The sequence below is a fragment of the Apis laboriosa genome, unplaced genomic scaffold (assembly GCF_014066325.1).
Source record: "Apis laboriosa isolate Shangri-la unplaced genomic scaffold, ASM1406632v1 scaffold34_cov151, whole genome shotgun sequence".
NCBI classification, from domain to species: Eukaryota; Metazoa; Arthropoda; class Insecta; order Hymenoptera; family Apidae; genus Apis; species Apis laboriosa.
Window position 1 is genome coordinate 8964079 of NW_025222928.1, and position 19055 is coordinate 8983133.

The 19055-nt window shown below is 26.9% G+C and overlaps 2 protein-coding genes across 6 annotated transcripts; one reads left to right on the forward strand and one right to left on the reverse strand.

Annotated features, from left to right (window-relative positions):
* Positions 1-423: 423 nt before the first annotated feature.
* LOC122715210 lies at positions 424-9030 on the reverse strand. Its single transcript, XM_043937195.1, has 14 exons — positions 8891-9030; positions 8511-8629; positions 8208-8315; positions 7553-7818; positions 7163-7446; positions 6684-6892; positions 6114-6346; positions 2365-2421; positions 1992-2184; positions 1676-1851; positions 1351-1597; positions 1134-1260; positions 815-1017; positions 424-632 (listed from the first exon to the last, which is right to left on the reverse strand). Exons 2-14 carry the CDS (start codon positions 8622-8624, stop codon positions 495-497), a joined length of 2355 nt encoding a protein of 784 aa, XP_043793130.1. The 5' UTR covers positions 8625-8629; positions 8891-9030; the 3' UTR covers positions 424-494.
* Positions 3746-18693, forward strand: LOC122714909 (venom acid phosphatase Acph-1-like). 5 transcript variants are annotated; one of them, XM_043936688.1, is made up of 7 exons: positions 3746-3783; positions 16452-16578; positions 16667-16783; positions 17145-17358; positions 17514-17722; positions 17870-18211; positions 18395-18693. In XM_043936688.1, exons 2-7 carry the CDS (start codon positions 16498-16500, stop codon positions 18653-18655), a joined length of 1224 nt encoding a protein of 407 aa, XP_043792623.1. In that variant the 5' UTR covers positions 3746-3783; positions 16452-16497; the 3' UTR covers positions 18656-18693. The 5 variants fall into 5 exon arrangements, with proteins under 5 accessions (XP_043792623.1, XP_043792624.1, XP_043792622.1 ...); XM_043936689.1 differs by lacking the exon at positions 3746-3783 and adding an exon at positions 7798-7856; XM_043936687.1 differs by lacking the exon at positions 3746-3783 and adding an exon at positions 9434-9527.
* The last annotated feature ends 362 nt before the right edge of the window (positions 18694-19055 follow it).

Consider the following 19055-nt stretch of genomic DNA (forward strand, 5'->3'; position numbering starts at 1 on the left):
TTCATATTTTATTTCTATTTTTTTTTATAATTTTTTATCTTTTCTATTTCTAATCGTTCTCTCTACTTGTTTTCTTTGTCTATTAGCTCTATAAAAATGCGCTCGACATGACTCTAATATTTGATTAATTTTATTGTTTCTTTTATTCTTATGTTCTTATATATTGTGATATATATATATATACACATATATTTTATAAATGATTTTTCCAAATGTCACAGTAGATATAGATATATTTCATGAATAAATTAATTTTTCTATGTTTTCTGCAGTTTTCTATAAAATATTTTTATATATTTATTTATTAGATAGAATAATTTAATGTAACAGTATCAAAAGTTTTTTGTGAATATCTCGAAAATTAAGATCGCTTATAATATCGCATATATATAATCGCATATATAAAGGAAAAATTCTTTAAAATTTTAATTTTTTACAATATATTTAAAATTTGAGAGAAAGGTTTGAAAAAACAAGAAAATATATGTATTTCTTTATTTATGTCCACATATTTCTTCCATATTAATCGATATTAAAGGCTCTACGAATTTCTTGAATTCATCTAATGGACACATCTTATCACAATTAGGAAATTTAAGAACTCGAATATTATCCTTATTTTTATAAAGTATCTGTGAACAATAATGGTAACAATAAATCTAATTGTAAAAATAATATAAATAATAATAAATAGAAATTAATTTTGAAAAGTTTTAATTTTATGTGATTTTTTTTTAATCATTTTTACTAATCATCTTTTAATTTCAAAAATAATATCTTGTATCAATTTATTTTTTATAGAAAGTTTTTTTACCTGAACATAATATTCATTATCGTCTTCGTGTAATTCAAACATTAGACTATTACCATAGTAAGGAATTTCGTTATCGAAATTATCCAATGCAGAAAGTATATATGCGATATTTAGATCATGTGCCGCATACATAAACGCTTTTCGCGTATCTTTTTTGCTTATATGATCATTAACATGATTCAACCATTCGCGAATCCATATTCCTGTCGAATGAAAGAATTATTAATAGTATAATAAATCGATGAAATCATATTATATTAATTTTTAGAATTTTTTTATTTTTCGATAAAAATAAAAAAAAAATGAAATTTAAACTTACCACCTAATATTTGTTTCGATTCCAGAATACGAGTACGAATCAAAATATCGTATATAGCTAATTCGTCAAGTTTTCCGTGAGGAAAAATTGATTTCGTCCATTCTGGTAATTCTAAACCAATATCTCTCTAAAAAAAATTATTCCAATTTTCTATATAGTAAAAAATTATGTTGATTATTTTCAATCTTTTTCAATTAATTTCAAAAGTTGAAAATACCTGTGAGAATAAATATTGATATAATACAAACACTCTTGATTGTGTGATATTACCACCTGTGTGTTTGGACAAATATTTATAAATATCTCTATTGTCTTTTTCAAATTGTATCACATCTTCGTCCGTTTCTTCCACTATGTTTCTCAATGTATGAAATCTTGAAGAAAACTGAGTGATATAAAGGCAATCCATAGTAACTGGTATTGTCCATACAGGTATAGGTTGCCAATTCAAATCTGGATTCCATCTAAAATGAATTTTTATGAAATTATCTTATATAGTAATATAGTTGTTAAATTGGCAACCATTAAATTTAATTTAGAACCTTTGTTCTTTGGAAGGTGGATATAGTCCAGCTGCCACGAGTTGTCCACTCATTATAGTTCTATCTACTTCATCAGAGCGAAACCAAATATTTTCTTTCGTGTAAATTTCTCCCAAAAAATCCTCGTATTTTTCTCGAAAGAATTGGCCAACTTTGTACATGGTCATTTTACCAACCTACGTAAATTAAAATTTATCCATAATTAATTCGCGTTATTTAATCGAATTCATTTCTTTTTATTTATAAAATTGGAAGAATTAAAATTGTATAAATTAGAATCACACAATGATTATATAAAAAATGATATTACACGTACATTTGTTAAACCTCCTCGTCCCGCCGGCTTGTAAGTATAATTAATGTAAGGATCGTTAGGATAAAAATTGATATTCGATGGCATTTTGTTTCCATGTCTAAATATCGTCTGTACAAGTTTCAATTCTGCCAAAGATGCTTGACAACAAAGGAGACAAATGATGAATCTTAAAGTCCATGTGGTATTCATCATTCTAAAAGTAAATATAATTTAATAAATAAATTTATATATAGCTTTCAATTTCACTCGATGTTTTATATATTATATCATGTATATTAAACTAGAAAAGATTCCATATAATATTTTGTTTCTATTTTTATTAAATAAATCTTGTTATTTTTGTGATATCGATAATTATATTACAAAATCTTACCGTGTGTTGAGCGTACTTTTATTTTGAGCAACGTTCATATGTTTATAGTAGATAAAACTATGAAGAATTAGTATTTTAAAATATAAAAAAATCTAATGTCAACGCAGTTTTATATAGGGGACAACGAGTTTATTTAACGATAGGCTATCGAAAAATGTCACATCGAATACTTTAATACTTTGTTTCAATTTTTTTACCTATACAAAATAATTTAAAAAACAAAATTGAAAATGGAAAATTGAAATAAAATTCGAAAACGAATCGACAAATACTATTGTAACATTCTGTTATTTCGTAAATATTCTTCTCTTATATACATTATTTGTTACTTATATACACGTTGAACTTATGTTTTATGTATGACACGTGTTAACTTGATAATTATTTTACAAATATTGATATTCAGAAATATTATTATAATTTCAATAATATTTGAATAATGATTTTAGAAAATATATTATACTTTATACATGACAATACTCTAGAAACGAATTTTATTAATCGATTTTTATAAGCTTCATTATTGTTTTATTCTATTATATAACAAAAAATATTGATTCGATATTTTTAGAAAAAGATGCATTGTTATCTATAAACAATGTCATTCACTTATAATTTATTAATGTTCAAGTTTTTAAAGTATTTCCATTATTCTTAAAAATATTGAATTTTTCAGAGATAAATTATTGATGAAATATGGTATGTATCGAAAAAATTATTAATTCTCTTAATTATTAGTATTATAGTTTATCTGTATACAAATAAAAGATGTTACATTACATTATGGATAATTGTTAAAAAAAATCGTAGGATTACTTACGCGTATTTCAGACTTGTGGAAAAAAAGATTACAGTATTTGTATACTTTCGATTGTATGATCGAAATATGAGTATCGAATTTCAACTGTTGTTTGCCTTCGCGTGTCGAGGATAATAACATTATACACACACACATATATATATATATATATATATATATATATATATATATATTTAATAACGTTAAAAGTGAAATAGGGAAAATGATTCGCTTATATGATTGGCCTATATAACTATCCATGCAAATCAAATTAATTCTAATACGTACGTAGTCATATTCGCTATTGTTTTTCTTGAAAAAATATAAAAATTGTCATTTTAATAATCATACAAAATTATTTTAAAAAGAAATTGAACAATTTTATCGATATATTCGGTGGTGAAAGTTGAATCGGAAAGATCATATAGTTTTGTGCCAGAAATACGTATGTGCAAATTATTCGGTTAAAGTGTGCACGCTCGACGTCGATTTCGCAGTTGTGCCAAAATGAACGAATAATAAATGCATACGTAATGAAAGGATAAGTCAATAATGGTAGGATATTATTTTTTTACAAAAAGGGATTAAGAAGACAATTTTCAAGAGGATGGTCATAAAACGTGAGTTTCTATTGCTACAAAGAATGCTATAACGAAATTGATATAACTTTCTACTTACTTGGAAGAATTACTTTAAATGATTAAATCCGTGTATATGTAATTCGTTGTTTTATACTTTTTTTTCAATACTTAAGAAAACAAAAATCATTGATAAAAAAGACACGATAATTTATATGTTCAACATAAATTATTAAAAATTATAATATAAATTAAAGATACGATTGGAAAAGATAATACGTGCAAACATTAGCCTAGATTAAAACTGGAGATCATCTCGAGTTGGTAAGTTAACCGGAAGAGAAGAAAAATTAACGTAGGAGGGAATTCCTACGCGTCACATGCGTAGGTCTTTTTCCGATATTATTGATAGACAAGGAAATTAAAATTTCTTAAATTTATGGCTACTGAATTTCGTGGAACGAATTTATCACGTATATTCTTGCAATTTTTTTTTTAAAAAAAAGAAACGACAATAATTCTTTATAAGCTATATAATACTTTAAGATTTAATTGCTCAAGCATGTGTTTCATTTCCTTGAAATTAGCAAGCGCATCGTCTCAGTATCATGTAAGTATTTTGTGAATTATTGTGCTCTTATCTGCATATTCCATACAATGTAGCAATAATGGCAAGTATTGCGTAAAAAAAAAAAAAAAAAAAAAAAAAAAAAAAATATTGCACACTAAATCATACGATATTGATAACTTAGAGAAGACGTTTTACTTTGTACACGTTTCGAAATTGATGTTTAGAAAATAAATAGATTTAAGGATAAAGTCGAGGACGTTTTGAATTCGTTGGAAAAGTGACTGATTTATGTAAAGACCACGATTCTTTAAATATGCAAGACGCGATTTTTATTCTTTTTAAATAGCAAGAATCGTCACGTGAGGCTAAATGTTTCGAAGGAGGTTCGCATCACGATAGGGAATAATCATTGCCAATAATGTTTCAGTTAAGAAAGAAATATTTTTGCTTAAATAATGTAAGTACATTAGTCTCTCTACAATTTATTTTAAACGGAGGAAATAATTTTGTGGGAAATAAATAAGAAAACAAATTTTTTGTTTTGTGAATCAATTTTATTTATTATCTTTTATCTTTTTTAAATATTTGATTTCGTCTATATATACATATGTATATAATATGTAGAAATAATATTTCACGCATTGTATACAATTATATATATTTAAGATTATTAAATTCTTAAAGCGAAATCAAACATTGAGCATACAAAGTAATATATATTGATTGAAATAATGGAAAAAATGATATATAATAATAATAATATATAAATAATAACAATGTAAAATTGTTTGATATACAATGTGTTTAATAAATATGTATTCAAGTACTGTAACATATTTTTTTTTTTTAGTGTGACTGTACTTTGATTAGAAAATAAATAATTCATTAAATTAGAGGTGCATTAAGTACTATTTGGATTGAAAAGTTTGCGTTAAAAAAAAATAATAATTACACATAATAATATAAATTAGGTTATACATTTAAATAAATTTGAATGTTTCGAATGTTGATATATAATTAATATTTGGGATATAACATAAATAATTAAGTTATATAAAAAATAATTAATTATTTGATTCGTATCAATATTCATTTATGCATATTCAGTACATGTTCATATGCAAAAATTTTTATGCATTATGTCATCTTACAAGTAATGTCGTTATATACATATATGTATATATATGTGTAAAATGTACGTATATGCACAAATTTTGCAATATATTTTTATAATCAACGTAAAATTAGAAAATCGAATATTCCCTGTATCGCTGTATAAACTTACACGTATAAACTTTTTTTTTGCGTTCGTGATAAATATGATCAAAAACATTTTGTGAAATAAGCAGTAAACGACTACACTTTTTACAATCTCAATATGATAATTACGATAAAATGCTCATTTCCATTTCTTGGTTAATATAATGTTAAAAGTTAAATAATAGTTTTAATACTAAAATAAAAAGTCTGAATTTTAGCAATAATACTGTTTTTAATTAAAAAAAAAAGCAAATTAGCCGAATAATACTGTTAATGGATATAAATGAAAAGATAGCATTACTTATAGGATGACCTTTGAACATAGTTAAAGAATCATATATGAATCACATTCTTCATATTTTTTTTCTTATATCGGATTATCGATAAGTAATTAATAAATAATTAATATCAATTAGATGATAAATTCATTTAACTATTTCAAATTCATTCATTCATGTAAAGTAAATACTTTAAACACATATTTCATTTTCTTCTTCGTTTTTCACGTGATTGACAAATTAATTAATTCTCCCATAATAATTATTTATTCTCAGTACCCGCTATCCTTATTAAATTCAATTTCACGAAATCTAATTCTTCGATCGACAAATTGTTTGCCGACTCGTCGGCGAATCTTTTATCGCAAATCATCTCTTCGTTCGATGGTATCACGTTCTCAATCAATTGTAAATACTTGTACAAAGGGCAAAGTACCTCGCAGCCGGGTAATTGAAGTTCTCTTGCTTCAGACGGGATACCCAAGTAGTAAACGATCTGCAATGATATTAATCGGTAATTAAAAATACAGAAGAAACAAGAATTAAAGAAACTCGAAAGAAATAAAATAATTCGTAAATACGATTAATTTGTTTCGAATATAATCCTCAAATTATTCGAATAGTTTTCAATATCATATTTCGATATTCAGCATCGTAATTAACTTATTAATAATAATTGAGATGATATATTTGCATATGGCGAAGGATCAATGTCCATAACAATATCGTAAATTGGCCGCTATCGAGGTTGTAGGTTAATTTATAAGATAATTTAAAAATATTGTTTTCGTATAAAAATATAGATATCGGTTTATGCACGATTCATTACGTACCTTTACATAGTGAGTGCCTTCGATATTGTGAAGCTCCATTATAATAGAACTGGAATATTCAGGAACGTGAGGATAATAAAGTTGAAGAGCGTGCAAGACAGCGGCGATATTACTTTCATGTCCACTGAACAAGTATATCTTTCGCTTTTTCTTTTGCGTACCGGATACTACATCTAACATATGCTTGGTGAATATTCGAAGAAGCGGACCTAAAATGGCAATACGATAAAGTGACACGATATTTTATATTAAATAAAAAAAAAAAAAAAAAAGAAACAGAGATATGAGATTGAAAGATATTGATACTTGTGCAAAATTAACGAATCCGTGGAACTGATATAGTAAAAATATAACATTAGTTGTGAAATTTGTATCGTAGTAATAAAAAAAGAAAAAACTAACAATTGAAGAAGGAAAGATTAAAACTAGTAAGGAAAAGGATTTAAAATAAATAAGAAGAAATATTATTATCAAATTACCTCCATAAAGTTTTTTCAACAAAGGAGTCGAATTGGTTATGTTGTACGTAAATACCGTCGCATCGAATAATTCTCCTCTTGGGAATATATTATTTGTCCAAGATGGCAGAGTAAGACCGTAAGATTGTTCGGCCACCAGTGTATGATAGATATAATAATAATCCCATGGCGTAGTGATATTTTTTCCGGTCCACTCTTCTAATTTTTTCTTCAATTTGTCATATTTCGAGAATTCGTACTTCCCACGCGGTGATTCCAATACTCTATCAAATTCGATCGTAAATCTGCGAAAACGAAAAAAATTATTTTGATTGAATTAAGGATTATTTCGATTGAAATTAAGGAAGTTAAGAGAAAATTTTTCCAAAACATTTTTATATATTAACTTACAATAAACAATCTTCTGGCAAAAAGATATTGTCCTCATAGCGGCGCAAATATTTCGTGGCGATCGGTTGCCAGTTCAGATCTTCGTTCCATTGTTGCAATTTATTTGGCGGATAGAGCGCTGCGAGTACGAGTTGCAGAGACATTTTCGTCCTGTCGTAGAACGAACTGAGAGCCGAGACGGATTCTTCCGTGTAAATGTCTCCCAAAAAGTCACCATATCTCTCTCTCAAGAATTGTCCCAATTGATATTCTCGCATTTTACCTGACTAAAATAACAGAATTGGACATTGATTCAATTGAAAAAGTAAGTTAAAAATCTCGAATAATGTTACTTCAAGTAATTATTAAAATGCTCATTTATTTTTAGCTAATATAATTGATCCGCTTTTCGTATAACCTCGATTGTTTGTCATAATTATTTTCGATTATTATTATGTTTTGAACAATAAATTATTGAAGTAATTTATCAAACTAACTTTATTCGTAACTTCAACTATTAAATTTTCATATTTAGATACAAATTATAAACAGATAAATCGAATTTAATCAAATGGATACATGAAAATCAAAGTTGAATTCTTAAATTTTAATATCGAGAAATATATTTTTTTACATCGATAAACTTAATTTGAGGGAAACAAAACAAAGTACTTACGTTAGTCAATTCGCCACGCTCCAGTGGATAAAAATCATAATACAAATAAGGATCTTTCGGATACATTTCATTTTTCTCATCGGGTATCCTATCGCCGTGCCGGAATATCTGTGTAATTATACAAATCGCATATAAAATTGAATTACACTTTTCATTCTTTTTTTTTTCAATTCTAAACAGTAACAATGTTACTTATTTTTCTCTAGATTTTAAAAAATTCAATTCGACGAAGCTCGCAATTCGAATATCTTACTTTATCGAAAAATTTTAAATATAAATAAATTCATTGTTGAATTTACTCACCACATTTATTTGTTTAAGTTCCGCTTGGACGCCGACCACCATCGCTAAAATCGCGATTATACTCATCGATGAGAATCTTTTAAGTTCGATAAGCGAAGTCATCATTATTCCCATTCAACCTGAAATCAAGAAAAAACGTTCAAAATGAAATTTATTCCATTTATCAAAAGATTATTTTTTTCGAAGCGCAAGCAAGATAAAAAAAAAAAAACAAATATCCTCTAAATCTTTCATTCAAACCGTTTATCACGATTTTAAATTAATCGATAATCATCTTCTATGGCAATTTTATAGATTCTATCGTCACGTTTGTTGATAAAAAAAAAAAAAAAAAAAGAAAAAAAGAAAAAAGGCAAGCTTATAAATTAAATGGTAAATACCTGCACGTGTAAAGTATTAATTGATACGTTGAATGAAATATAACTTTGTGCGAACAGTTACGTATAAATGTTAATTTTCAAATGTACACTATTATACGCTTTGAGGAATATAAGATAACGATTAAATTAAAAAGAAAAAACTAGTATCTATTTTATATGTAAAACCTATAACGACAGTGAGAAAATTTCCATGATGTTTTCCGCATCAGAAATTTACCGTTAGGTACGGGGTAATAAAGTAAACGACCCATTTAACCAATATTTAGTGACAACTTGAAATTTCCTAAATTTTCAAGAAATATTTTTATCTTTTCTTTCCACCACGATTCGTCCATTATTATTTCTCTACGTTTATTAATTTTTTTTTCCTTTCTCTCTAACGAAATATCAAACGAGATATACAAGACATTCGATTTTTAATTTAATATTTAATATTTAATATTTTTTTTCATTATTTACACACAGAATTTAATACAGAAATTATAAGTACATTAAGCACTGGTAACTTTTTTTAACACCAATGAAATCTCTATTACGTTTAACCACTAACATCCTTGTCACTTTCGAATAAATTACACTGTTCTCCACGGTTTTCTGCAAATATTTTGAAAAGATATCGATACAACGATTTGTACAGGTAAGCAAAGATTGGATTAAAATTGGAAAAATTTAAATCGAATCACCCAATAAAAAAATCTGGAAAAAAGCGCGATAATTGATTCGTTTTATCTTGGCGATGATTATTTTATCATTGCGATAAAAAAATGGGAAAGAAAATCTTTCTATTTATCGTTAAAGCGAATTTTTAATTTACATACAATTTTTATCTAATCGTTTCCACTTGCACTTGCAACAAAAAAAGAAAAAAAAAAAAGAAAAAAAAATCATCGAACGGAAACAACTAAACGCGGGGATAGGATTCTGTTGTATTTATACCACTTGTAATTGCTATTGTCTCCCGCAATTTTTCTTACAGTTGAAATAGAACTTACGTTTGCACTGTTTAAATGGATACCTATCGTAATAGCTCGGTGACAAGCAATTAATAATAGTGAAGTATCGATTGTGAGACAAGCCGGTGAAATACTGGCCATGTTCCCTATGTGCAAATGATTTTAAAGGAGAGTAACACGTCAAACGGACATATCTTTCTCCGGAATGGTTTCTCAATCGTTGATTTCGGTTGCCGTTCGAACGTGCATAAGTAATGCATGCACGAAATGGAAGTCCCCGTTTTCTTGATCTATGTCGTGCGCATAACATAATTGCCCCCAAATGCGATAAGAAAAACCATATTAGGTTTCTTTTCGAAATTGTAACGCGATATGTATACAAACAATGACCTTGCAAGCTGTGTCATTAAAATATACATCATTGGGAATTATCAAGATCGGTACGTACGTATATTAACATAACGCAACGAAAATTTCCTGTTAGATTATTCATTTCTTTCGCTTCCTCGTGTCTTTCCCTTTTAATTGCCGCATATGCATAATTGCACATAATGCATACATATTTTTCTTAATTATTCGATACGTATTGAATGGAACGTTTAATTTAAGCTATTTGTAAGAGAGAGAAAAAAAAAAGAAATATTTTTTTTTTCCGAATAACATCCAATTTTTGTTCAAAATATATTACGCATTTTCTTAGACACAAGGGAGGGGGGAGGGGGGACTCTTTATTCGCAATTACCGCCTATTTTTGAACTCCAAACTTTTAAAAATGGTTTATTGGCTATTTGAAATCGATCACCTCTTACGCATAAAAGTACGTATAAAGAAAATTTCAACAAATTGAATAGTAGTTTTTATTAGTTCGAGTTAATGAACAGTACTGGATAATGGATAATATACTTATCGGTCACTATTGTATTCGTAATGCGTTTTCTGCGTTATAAATACGCGAGGGGTCATTAAAAATCTCTCGAATCGAAAAGATATAAAAATTTTAAGATGCATCGAACCCGAATGACTCGTAAATTTTCATTTCGTGTATATATATATATACATTCGAATCGAATTTTTTTTTTTTTTCTTCTAAATTTTTCGTAAAATTTGAAAATTATTTATCTATGTAATCGTTATATACGTATAATATACATGCATACATTTTTCGTAGTTTAGCAAGACTTAGCAATTATTCAGCAATTTTAATTAATGTGCTTTTTTACGATAAACAGATACTAACGATAGATAAAATTCCCAGAATGTCACGTGATTTCCATCGAATTCGTAATTCCTTTTCTAGATATTTAATTCCCTTTAATCGAAAAAATTCATTTAATTAAACGTAACGAATATATTTACGATATTTAACCATATTTAGCTTGCTAATGAAAAAAATTACTGTAAATAATTAATACATTACGGGATATTATTTCACGAACGAAGTATTGAAATAAATAAGTTAAAGAGATTATAGTAGACTTTTAATTTGCTTAAAATTCGAATAAATCCAAATTTCTTTTTTTTAATTGCGCGTTATTAATTCCTATGTAAGTGTTTTTTTTGATAGGTACCGTTATTTGTTTTCAACCGATCAAATGTAAATATGTACTCTTTTATCGCTTGATTCCAAAAATAACTACATCGCATAAAAAAAAAATCGATAAGGTATTTATATCCACGTTTCGAAAATTCAGAGTTGATGTATTTTTTTATTAAAAAAAAAAAAAAAAAAAGAACATAATATTACTTTATTTGTATATTTTTTACGCATTCCAAACATAAAAAAAAAAAAATGGATAAAAAAATATTTCAGAAATCAAAACATGCACAATAATTTTTGATGGACAATGATATAATTTAAAGAAAAAAACAATTCCTATTTATACATTTATTCATTTTCTATGGCAAAGTTAAAAAAATATCTATCCGCAAAGTCCTAAAAAATATAAATTTTCTGATTTTTTTTGCACTCATCATCATTGCAAACAATAAAACTAAAGTGATACGTAAAAAAAAAAAAAAAAAAAAATTTCAAAATTCATAAATAAATTTTTTTGCAAACAATAAAACCAAAGTGATACGTAAAAAAAAAAAAAGAAAAAATTTCAAAATTCGTAAATAAATTTTCGAAATTGCACGTGTTACACGTGGATACAACATTATAATGCATACACAGCATGCGCTGTACGTACGAGATAGATTAACAAAAAAAATTCTAACACGCTTTTACGCTCGACTCCTATATTACTAATTTGATCTTGTCTTGATATTTACACGAGCATTAAAAATATTCGAGCAATTTTTATCCTTATTCGATTAAAAAAATATCTCGGCGTAAAAAAAACCTGTGCAAAAACTTCGCGATATTCGTGAAAAAAAAAAAACGATAAACAAGAATTTACACGGAAAAATTAGTCTGGCCGCGGATCGAACGAACTTACATAAACTACGAAGAATGAACGAATACGAAACGAGCGATATACCGGTGTGACTGACATTTGACGTACGATGAGAGAGAGAGAGAGAGAGAAAAAAATCATTAATTTCCTTACGAGAGCAAAGATAAATCGTCGCCTTCCTGATTTCCTTCGCTAACTAATTACGACTAGCGTCTACGGAATTATAGTATTATTGCGAAACTGTAATTTGAACGTTACGCGAAAGAAAATACGATGAATAGAGAGCAGAAAAAAAAAAACATGGCATTGTTATTGTATCGTGAAAATAAAATATGCACATTTATTTTTCCTTCTAAATTGTTAACACAAAGGACGTAATAATAAACATAAGTAATATATATATATATATCGAAATATCAAAAGCTGGAAGAGCTTCAAAATTATATATTTGTGTATGATTATTTTAATCGTCTATACAGAAAGATATTTTCTCTTCTTTTTTTCTCTATTTGTTATCCATCGTTTCATCGGTGGATAAAAAAGCTATTTGCCAAGAGTTGACAAGTAATTTCACGTTTTGGATAAAAAGAAGAAAATTTGTAAAATTTATAAAGAATAATTCTCTAAAAATGAGAAAAAGCGTAAATTCGATCGAAAGCAGGAAAATATATATCGATAAATAATCTAACTTACGATATATCGTAAATATATCGTATCGTATAGGGAAGACAAACGAATCTTACCTCTTGCTCTTCGAGATACAAATTTGTCACTGAACTTGTGATTAAATAATACACGGACGATACATATATATATATATATATCGAATTTATATTACGCTCCGGCGTCGACCAAACGTTACATTTCTCTCTCGAAATATGAAAAAGTGAAACTCTAAGCGCTTACGTCCGAATTTAAGTGTCTCAATCTTGTTGATAGCTTATTGTATACTTAATGTTATACGCGGATTCAACTGTTCATATCTCAACAATTATTCGACTAGTAGTGGCTCACGATACGATCGTTAAATTCGTGGTATAAATCTGGTATAAATCTGAGTATAATACTCTTAAATTGAAAAAGGAATTATTTGGTTGTGCCAAGAATAAGTACATATAATTTGGATGGAGAAAAAGAAATAATATATATATACGTGTGCATGTATACGATAGATAAAACTGTACAGTGTGTGCAGTATAGTATAATATGTAATACGTATTATCACGTGGACCGAAGTGAAGCGATGAATTTCTCATTTGACGTAAATTCTCGATAAAGATAATTAAAATGATGTATCTCCCGTCTCAATCTTAACGGGTGTATATATATATATATACATATATATATATATATATATACATATATATGTATATATATGTATATATATATTAAGTAATGTTAATATACCCGTTATTGCCGCGAAATGTTTCGATGCATGTTGGGTACGTGGTCGCGTGTTTTATCACGTGAACACCATCCATGAAACCTGAAATTTGTCGATGATAAGGTTTCACGATTTACGATATCACCGTTTATGTCCGACTGATACAAAACGAGTTTATAGAAACCGGGTTAATGATACGGAAAAATGATCAGAGCAAAATTAGTTACTTTTTTTTTTTTTCTTTTTCCTCTCTTCGTTCTACAAATTTTCAATTATTCGCACACAGATTTATTTAAAAACCGGAAACGAATTTGAACGAGAATGAAAACTAACTAAGTGTGTAAAAATAAAAATTAATTTTATTTATTGTATCTTTGATTTCGCTGTAGATATAAATAATAAATGTGAAATTTTTCATGAAATATCATGGAAGAAAATTGCGTGGGAAATTTTTTCGAGGAGAATCGGATTTAAAAATATTGTTCACTTTTCGAATAGAATTTTTTCGTTTTAACGCGAATCGATGTTGTTGAACAACGATTATGGATTTTATTTAAATCTTTTATTTAAATTTTATATATATATATATATTATTTAAAAATTCTAGAAACGAATAAAACTGATGATTGGTAAGCGTATATAAAAATAACACGAATTAATTTTATTTATATCAATTGGTGAAAAAGTTTTTCGAGGAGAATTGGATTTTAAAATATTGTTCACTTTTTGAATAGAATTTTGGAAATATGTTTTAATCAATGGGATGATAGAACATTAAATTTGTTATTTGAATTTACTGCGTTTTATATTATTATAAAAAAATTTTGAAAGCAAATATAAATATTTTTTTAAACATTGCACAAAATGATATATATATTTATATATAAAATATTATATAAAGAATCTCTAATTGCACATTTATTAACGAATAAATACAAATAAAAACAAAGATAATGGAAAAATCAAAGATACAAAAAAATAAAACAGTCTAATATCTTATTTACTAGAATAATAAAAGTAATCGTATATGAAATTAACGAAATAAAAAAGAAAAATGGCAAAATATCATAAAAAGCATCAATTAAAAGCAATTAAAAATATTCTTATCATGAATTCTAACCTCTTTCTTAAAATTATCAGATTTGTATAATCTACAATTAGAAATATAAATTCGAAATAACAAGTACACGAAAAAAGCAATTAAAATAATTAAAAAACGTTCTTATCGTAAATTCTAACCTCTCCCTTAAAATCAGATTCGTATATTAACGAAATAAAAAAAAAAAATGGCGGAATATCATAAATTCGAAATAACAAGTACACAAAAAAAGCAATTAAAAACAATTAAAACATTCTTATCGTGAATTTCAATCTCTCCCTTAAAATCATTAGATTCGTATATTAACAAAATAAAAAGAAAAAAAAAATTAACAAAATATCATAGAAGCAATTAAAATATTCTTATTATAAATTCCAATCTCTCCCTTAAAATCACTAGATTCGTATATGTACAAAATAAATTCGTATAATTCATATATTAAAGAAAAAAAAAAAATTGAAATATCATAAAAACAATTAAAATAGTTAAAACGTTCTTATCCTAAATTCCAATCTCTTTCTTAAGATCATCAAATCTATCGTATATATACAAATATAATAAGAAGTATATTAATGAAATAAAAAAAAAAAAAAAATGTATACGAAAAAAAAAGAAGCAATTAAAAACATACTTACTGTCGAATTTCAATATCTTCCTTAAAATCACTAGATTCGTATATGTACAATTCATATATTAACAAAAAAAAAAAAAAAAAAAAAAAAAAAAATTGGTAAAAAAACATAAAANTCATAAAAATAACTAAAACAACTAAATCTTACCCTAAATTCCAATCTCTCTCTTAAGATCATCAAATCTTTCGTACATATAATAACAAATATAATAACAAGTGTATTAATGAAATAAAAAAAAAAAAAATATATACGAAAAAAAAAGAAGTAATTAAAAACGGTACTTACCGTCGAATTCCAATCTCTCCCTTAAGATCATGAAATTCGTATATGTATACACAATTATAGTGTATCTGAACACGGTTACGGATACGAAAGAAAAGAGGAAGAAGAAAAAAAAAAATGATAGAGAGAAACAGTTTTACAACATCTTTTGATTGTGAAGCTTTACTGGGAGCGAACTGATTGCCAGATATACAAAAACTCGACAACAGATCATCGCCCGTGATAAGTTTGACGATTTCACGCGAAGGTTAGCGATTAAATTTATACGTGTTGATGCTCGGAGACAAGCGAGCATTTTTATCTGATCGCTATCGTCACACCAAGAAGTAGATGCGGTTATCACGAAAAGTAGAGATCGAGTATCAGCGTCATTGTTGTATTGTGAATAAGAAAAAAAAAAAAAAAACATTATTACGCGGACAATTGAAAAAAAAAAGAAAAAACACTGATCGGTGAATAATCTGGAAACCCATTGGTTCCAGTAATTGTGCGACTTGTATATACGAAGGCGAACTAAGTATGTTGTATCGTTGACGAGATTTTCTAATTAATAAATAATAGATAAAAGTAAGTGAAAATGTTTAAGAAAACAAATTTTTTTTGTACGGGAAGAAGAAATTGTTTGTTGGTTAGAAAGATTCGAAGAGAAAATTAAATATTTATTTATTTACTTTATGTTTCTTTCAGGAAACAATCTTCCAGAAAATTTATATTTGTATCTACGGATCTTTTCGATTCGTTTCATTTTGTCGATAAATAAATAGATTTTTCTTTTATCCGTATCTGTTTTTTCATCGGTTTGTTTCTGTTTTTAGGATTTCTGTTATTTCTATCGCGAAATAAAAATCGAAAGAACAGAAAATGATTCTGCCTCTGTTGGCCGTGATGTATACCTCAATCAGTTTTGTTGAATGCATTCCGGAATTGGAATTAGTACAAATCGTAAGAAACGATTTCAATTGATAAACAACAAAGAATATCCATCATGCAACATATTTAATATTTTTATTCGTCTCGAAATTCGTTTCAGGTATTCGCTCATAAAACGTACGCTCCAATTTCGGAATTGATAAACAGCAACGAGACGAGTTTACCGCATAATTTAACTTATGAATACTTTAACACAGCTCCGATTACCATGCCCAAAGTAAGTTCAATCTCTTTACGAAGATACGTGATGAATTTAAAAAATATATATATATATATATATATATATATATATTGCTAATATAATCATTATAATATACAAAATTATAATATACATATATATATTTTTTCGAATAAATATTGACATTGATAAAATAAAATTTCAGCAAATCAAATTTTTAATTTAATATCTTACAATTTATATATTCATAACATAATGGCAAAAAAAAGAATACAGTTAGCTTTAAACGAAACATCGAATATTTAATTGATGTAACAATTTTTAACAATATTTGTTTAATTCGTCACTTGTGTATATATCCTAATTTACGAACGAGTGAAACTTTCATTTTGCTCAACAGATCGGTATGCTTAACATGTACAATCTAGGAGTTCATTTACGAACGATATACGACGAATTTCTCGGCGAGATTTACATGCAAGAAACGGCGAAAATGCAAACGGCCGAGTATCCGTTGTCCATATTAGCTGGCCAATTAGTGAATGCGGGTCTCTGGCCTCCGGCGAAAGAGCAAAGATGGAACGCTGATATAAATTGGCAACCGATACCTACAGGTAATTGTATACGAAAATGTGTGTGTGCGCATGCGTGTACATGGTGAATGAATGAGAGAGGAAGAGAGAGAACGAGAGAGAGAGAGAGAGAGAGAGAGAGAGAGAGAGAGAGAGACATATGGAAAAATTATTCAAACGTATTATTTTTATAATAGATTATATACCAGCGCACGAAGATACATTGCTACTCGGGATACAGTGTCCAAATTTTATTCTCGAGATGGCGAAAGTATTAAATATGTCACGTGTGCGAGAAAGAATATCGCAGCATTTACCTTTGTTCGATTATATATCGAATTATACAGGGATGAATATTCGACGACCATCGGAAGTGGCGTTGCTGTATGCTGTTTTCGAAACGAAGGTAAGGAATATTTAAATTGTTATAATTTCATTAAAAAATAGAGGGAATAAATGGATAGATATTTTAGGATTGAAAATATCTTAAGATTATCTATAAATAATGATTTTTTTTCTATTCTTATTCGAATAAAAAGTGGTATTATTGCAGGCCGATTTAAATCAACCGCTTCCATATTGGGCACAAGATATCTTTCCCAATGGGGGAATGTATAACGTGTCGTTGCTCGAATACGATCTCCTTTGGGAAACTCCTTTACAGAAGAAATTAAATGGTGGGGCAATCGTAAGAGAGATTTTAGTGAATTTGTTGATGTACATCAAGGGGGACGTGCCGACGAAACGAAAGCTCATGATGTACAGCGGAAACGAAAGAAATATCGTGAGCGTTTTGAAAAGTTTAAATTTGTGGTCACCACATATTCCAAACGAGGCAGCATCCGTGATTTTTGAACTTTATTTTGACAATGAAACGGAAAGTCATGGTGTAAAGGTATGTAAGTTGATTAAAATTAATCAAAATATCACTTTTACGTATGATATTAAATATTTCTTTTGATAATAATTGTAACATAATGAAATGATAATGAAATGGAATTGAAAGGAAATAAATATTCATTATACGAATTAAAATATATTAAAAAAATAATGAAAAATGTATGTATTATTGTTTCAGATTAATTATTACACGGGAGTAGATGGTATCACCATTCCTTTGAAAATACCAAATTGCACTGAAATATGTCCAATTAGGACATTTTTATATTCAATAATAGATATTTTACCCGAGAACACGCAACGATTGTGTCATTGTGGAAAGATTGATCTTTCTGATCAGAGTGTAATACTCAATGATATCATTTATAATAGATCTGTTTCTCATAAATTACAAAATATTATGCTTCTTATTTTATTAGTAATTACTTTATTCGTATAAATTTGTATAAATGAATGTAATCTCATTGCAAATATTCGAATAATTCACACACGTGTGAGAAAATTAAAAAAAAAAAATACAAAAAGTAACAATTTGCATTCATATTAAAAATATGTTTATATTTTTCTCTTATCATTCTCTTTTTCTCTCAGGTTAAATAATTTTTAATAATTGAAATCTCAATATTTTTAATAACAATTTATTTGATTATATTTAAAATTCATATGTATAAAATATTCAAATTCATTAATTATTATTTAAATAAATTACTTGTTGTTTATTAAATTATAATTTCAATAAAATTTAAATAAAAAAAACAATTACAGTGTCCTTTTATTTAAAATTTATTTATCATATATAAAAAGTGATAAAAAATATATGAAATAATATATAATCTTTC

Coding starts and splice junctions, on each gene's coding strand:
- LOC122715210 (XM_043937195.1), bottom strand. CDS start 8,624: ATGGGAATAATGATGACTTCGCTTATCGAACTTAAAAGATTCTCATCG. Junction 6,347..6,683: donor AAGGCACTCACTATGTAAAG/GTACGTAATGAA, acceptor ATATCATTGCAG/ATCGTTTACTACTTGGGTAT. Junction 633..814: donor ATAATGAATATTATGTTCAG/GTAAAAAAACTT, acceptor TATTGTTCACAG/ATACTTTATAAAAATAAGGA.
- LOC122714909 (XM_043936688.1), top strand. CDS start 16,498: ATGATTCTGCCTCTGTTGGCCGTGATGTATACCTCAATCAGTTTTGTT. Junction 16,579..16,666: donor AATTGGAATTAGTACAAATC/GTAAGAAACGAT, acceptor AATTCGTTTCAG/GTATTCGCTCATAAAACGTA. Junction 16,784..17,144: donor CTCCGATTACCATGCCCAAA/GTAAGTTCAATC, acceptor TTTGCTCAACAG/ATCGGTATGCTTAACATGTA.